The sequence below is a fragment of the Myotis davidii genome, unplaced genomic scaffold, assembly GCF_000327345.1.
Source record: "Myotis davidii unplaced genomic scaffold, ASM32734v1 scaffold174, whole genome shotgun sequence".
NCBI lineage: Eukaryota > Metazoa > Chordata > Mammalia > Chiroptera > Vespertilionidae > Myotis > Myotis davidii.
The window spans coordinates 3,606,133-3,609,933 of NW_006289087.1; the positions used below are offsets into that span (position 1 = coordinate 3,606,133).

Below are 3,801 nucleotides of genomic sequence, written 5' to 3' on the forward strand. Positions count from 1 at the left end.
CCTTTCCTCCTGGTGGTCGTGTGGATTCAATGACTAGCAAGTACTGTAGCGATAGGATGGACTCAACAAGTTTGTTCAAAAGCAAAAGAACAAACAAAAACGAAACCATGCCAATGAAGTGAAATATCAGCAGGCGCCTGTGACACTGTCCACTACTAAATGTCTCAGAGGGAAGTTTAGGAAAGAGAGGGGAAGACTCCAGAAGGGGGCTCAGAAGTGATGCCTAAGTACGGGATGACCTAAGTCTTTTGTGTTGCCTGCCTCTGGCTCCCTTCCACGGTGTGACTCAGGCATCTACCTCCATGAAGAATCATTTCAACCATTATGACTAAACATAAATACAGCACAGTTTGTAAAAAGAACTACCTTGGAATGTTCAATCAAGTTTTTCCCAAAGCTCATGATGTTTTATATCCCAAGTCATTTTAAAAAGTAGAAATTAAATCGAGGCTGTGTTCAACTGGTCAAAAATTATTTCTGAAGGAAGCGGGGCATGTGTTCACACAAACTAAATTTAGTGCCTTTGTTCCTTAAATTTCTCATTTATAAATGTAAACACAAGTATTAACATGTCATTAATGTGGTTTCCAGGCCCCAGGCTGCCCATCACAAACCCTGGGAGTGGGACCCAGCCATCCTATTAATTAAGTTCCGACTGTGCTCAAGTTTGAGACCTGTCGCCAGGTCGAAGACACCACCAGTATTAAATGTCACAAAACCACAAAGCATGCCATGTGACCATTTCCACACGTGGCCTAGAGCCGAACACTCACCTGAAGTATATCACTAAATATCAAATCTTCCCATGGACTTGGTTACCTCAGTGATCTATGCTATTTAAGACTAATATTAGTGACATCGTTTTAGTGAGAAAAGGATCAGTACATTTTAATCTCTTCATTCTTTCGCCAACACATCTATTACAGGACAGAAAGGCCATATCTCTACAAAGCATACAATTCAAAATCATGTTTAGAAAACACAAACTTACAGTTAATTAACTTACATGTAATTAAATGCTAGACAACACGAGGGAAACCCATCCCAATATAAACATTTAAAATACACATACTAGCTAGCGATTCATTCTATTCATTTTAGGAAGTGCTGTCGGTATTTCAAAAGCATGTTTGCATACACGGGCCCTGGCAGCGAAGAGTTAATAGTGGCTCCTCACCTTGAGGTGTCTGTTCTGCCACTGGCTTCGCCTTCACTTGGATCCCTCAAAACAAAGTGAAGGTTGAGATTTAATGATAAGAGTGAGAAATAGATCAAGAAAACCTATATCTGAAATGATTTTAAAATTAACTTGTTGAGCCAACGTCTAGTGTGACAGTTTCTGTGACTCGTCAGTCTAATACTGTTTCTCATGTTTTTCAACATAACCACACTGAACTGTCACTCATTGAGCGTCTACTGGGTATTGTCAGGGAGGAAATGCTGGGTGATGGTTTAGGATTTTTTTATACATGATCTTCCAATTCTCCGACATGATTTTAAAGTTAAAATTTATTTTTTGGTTTAGTTTAGTTCAATCTAAAGTTAAAACTATTGAGTAATTATCAACAGCAAGATTCAACTGCGTATTTGTTATGAAACAGAATTCTAGTAGTCGCTCAATTTTAGAAAACATACACATTAACCTAGTAGTTAGAAATAAAGCTCAACACATATATCAGTATTTCTAAAAATAAGTACCGATTTTTAAATAAGCAGTTAACTTATTTCAGAAGTTAACGATTCATGCACATGATAAAATATTACAGCAAAGGAACAGCCTACCCAAGCAGGTGAGTCTAAAAACATGAACTCAATCTTAAACAGAAACATTGATCTTACCTGGATATCCACCTGTGAAAGAAAACCAGGAAAACTCTACTAATTGTCCTTTTGTTGAATGTAATTGCCATTTTAAAAACCTACCAAAATTTTAACTACTTTGTCATTTTCAAAGTTAATTAAATACTAACATAGGAGTATCAAGTTGTAAACCCATTTAAATATATGAAGAGGTGGCTTGTGATAGCAAAATATTAATAAACAGCTGGGGAAAATGATCCACTTGAACTTTTAAATTAATGTTTTAAGCATCCCCATATAAGAGTGGGCTACGGTGAAAAAATCATCAGGTTTGTACTAGCCGGGAGGCTCCATAAATAGGAGCATTGTCCTGTACACTGAAAGGTGGTGGGTTCGATTCCTGGTCAGGGCTCATACCTAGGTTGTGGGTTCAATCCCCATCGGGGTGCATATGGAAGGCAACTGATTGATGTTTCTCTCTCTCATGAATATTTCTCTCTCTCTCTCTCTCCACCATCCTCTCTCTCTCTCTCTCTAAAAATCAGTAAAGACATATCCTCAGGTGAGGATTAAAAAAGAAATCAATGAATATTTCTCTCTCTCTCTCTCCACCATCCTCTCTCTAAAAATCAGTAAAAACATATCCTCAGGTGAGGATTAAAAAAGAAATCACCAGGTGTAATGCAATTTCCAGCTTACAGAGTCGGTATACAGAACCTACCCACAGTGCATGGGTCTAAAAACTATTTGAAAGACTTTGAAATAAGTCATCTCCATCTCCCTTGATCGATGATTTTAGGGAAAATCGCTCGCCTAAGACCAGAAAGCAACACTCTCAGGTGGTCATTTTTGTGAACAGTCTTCCTACTGGCCAGGAAGAGCTACCCCCCCGGCTCCCTCTTTGGAATACTGGTTTCCAAGTACATGAATGATAAGCTCACCCCTATTCCTGTCCGTCCCTCCTTTACTTTCCCCCTAGGAAAACCCCACTTTTTCACCTAAGCATTTAATGGCACACCAACTTGGTTGGGCCCAAACTTTGTGAGGCGTCTTGGCTCCCAAAATGACCCTGAGAACACCCAGTTCTGGTCACAGAGGGTGTCCGTGTGTGGGTTCCACTTCTTCAGGCCTTAGCCAAAGGGAAGGGAGAAAGGCAAAAGGAACCAGAGAGATACAGGGCTTGAGCCCAGGATGGACTTCAGGAGAAATAAGGGGAAAGAATGGATCACATGAGAGATGAGTTGAAAATATCTACACTAATAAAAGAAAATGCAAATTGACCATACCTTCACATCACCCACCAGCCAATCAGGAGTATGCAAATTAACTCGCCCATCAGCCAATCAGGAGTATGCATATTAACCCAACAAAGATGGTGGGTTAATTTGCATATGCAGGCACCACCCCAGCCACTCTGAGCCTCTGGGCAGTGTGGGAAGGCAGAAAGGCAGCTCTGGCCAGAGCGAAGGCAGTGCCAGCAGCCAGGGGAAGGAAGGCCCATTCTTGCACAAATCTTCATGCATCAGGCCTCTAGTTTAGTGATAGACAAAATTGACATCTGTCATCCCACCACAACTATGTTCAAGGATTTGAAATGTGTAAACCAAGACCCTGAAAATAACCTGCCAAGCTGCTGACAAAACATCACAAACAACCTCCTCCCTCCCTTTCTCTCCCCCTCAGCCCAGAAAACTGTTCAAAGGACACGAATATGAGCACCATGAAGAAGAGCATCACGGAACCTTAGAAACTTCCATGCCAGCTGCCATCAGAGGCTGCGTCTGAACACCCTCACTGCCTCCACCTCATTCCCGATTTCAGGACCTGCTTCCTTCTAGCATTTACCAGTACTTACTACAACTTAGTTTTACGTTTGCTTTTTAGATTGCTTCCCACACTATTCATTTGTTCACCCAATAATGTTTACTGAATGGCATATTACGCGCCACGGTAGGCACTCAATATTCAGCAGAAGATTCGGCATAAAAGAAAGCAATCAAA

General features: G+C 40.8%; 1 protein-coding gene across 1 annotated transcript in view; it reads right to left on the minus strand.

Moving 5' to 3' along the window:
• MARK1 (MAP/microtubule affinity-regulating kinase 1) overlaps positions 1–3,801 on the minus strand; it is a 121,337-nt gene that overhangs the window by 2,401 nt on the left and 115,135 nt on the right. The window contains exon 17 of the mRNA XM_006761334.2: positions 1,178–1,222. Coding sequence (XP_006761397.1) covers positions 1,178–1,222 — 45 coding nt within the window. The remainder of the gene's footprint in view (positions 1–1,177; positions 1,223–3,801) is intronic.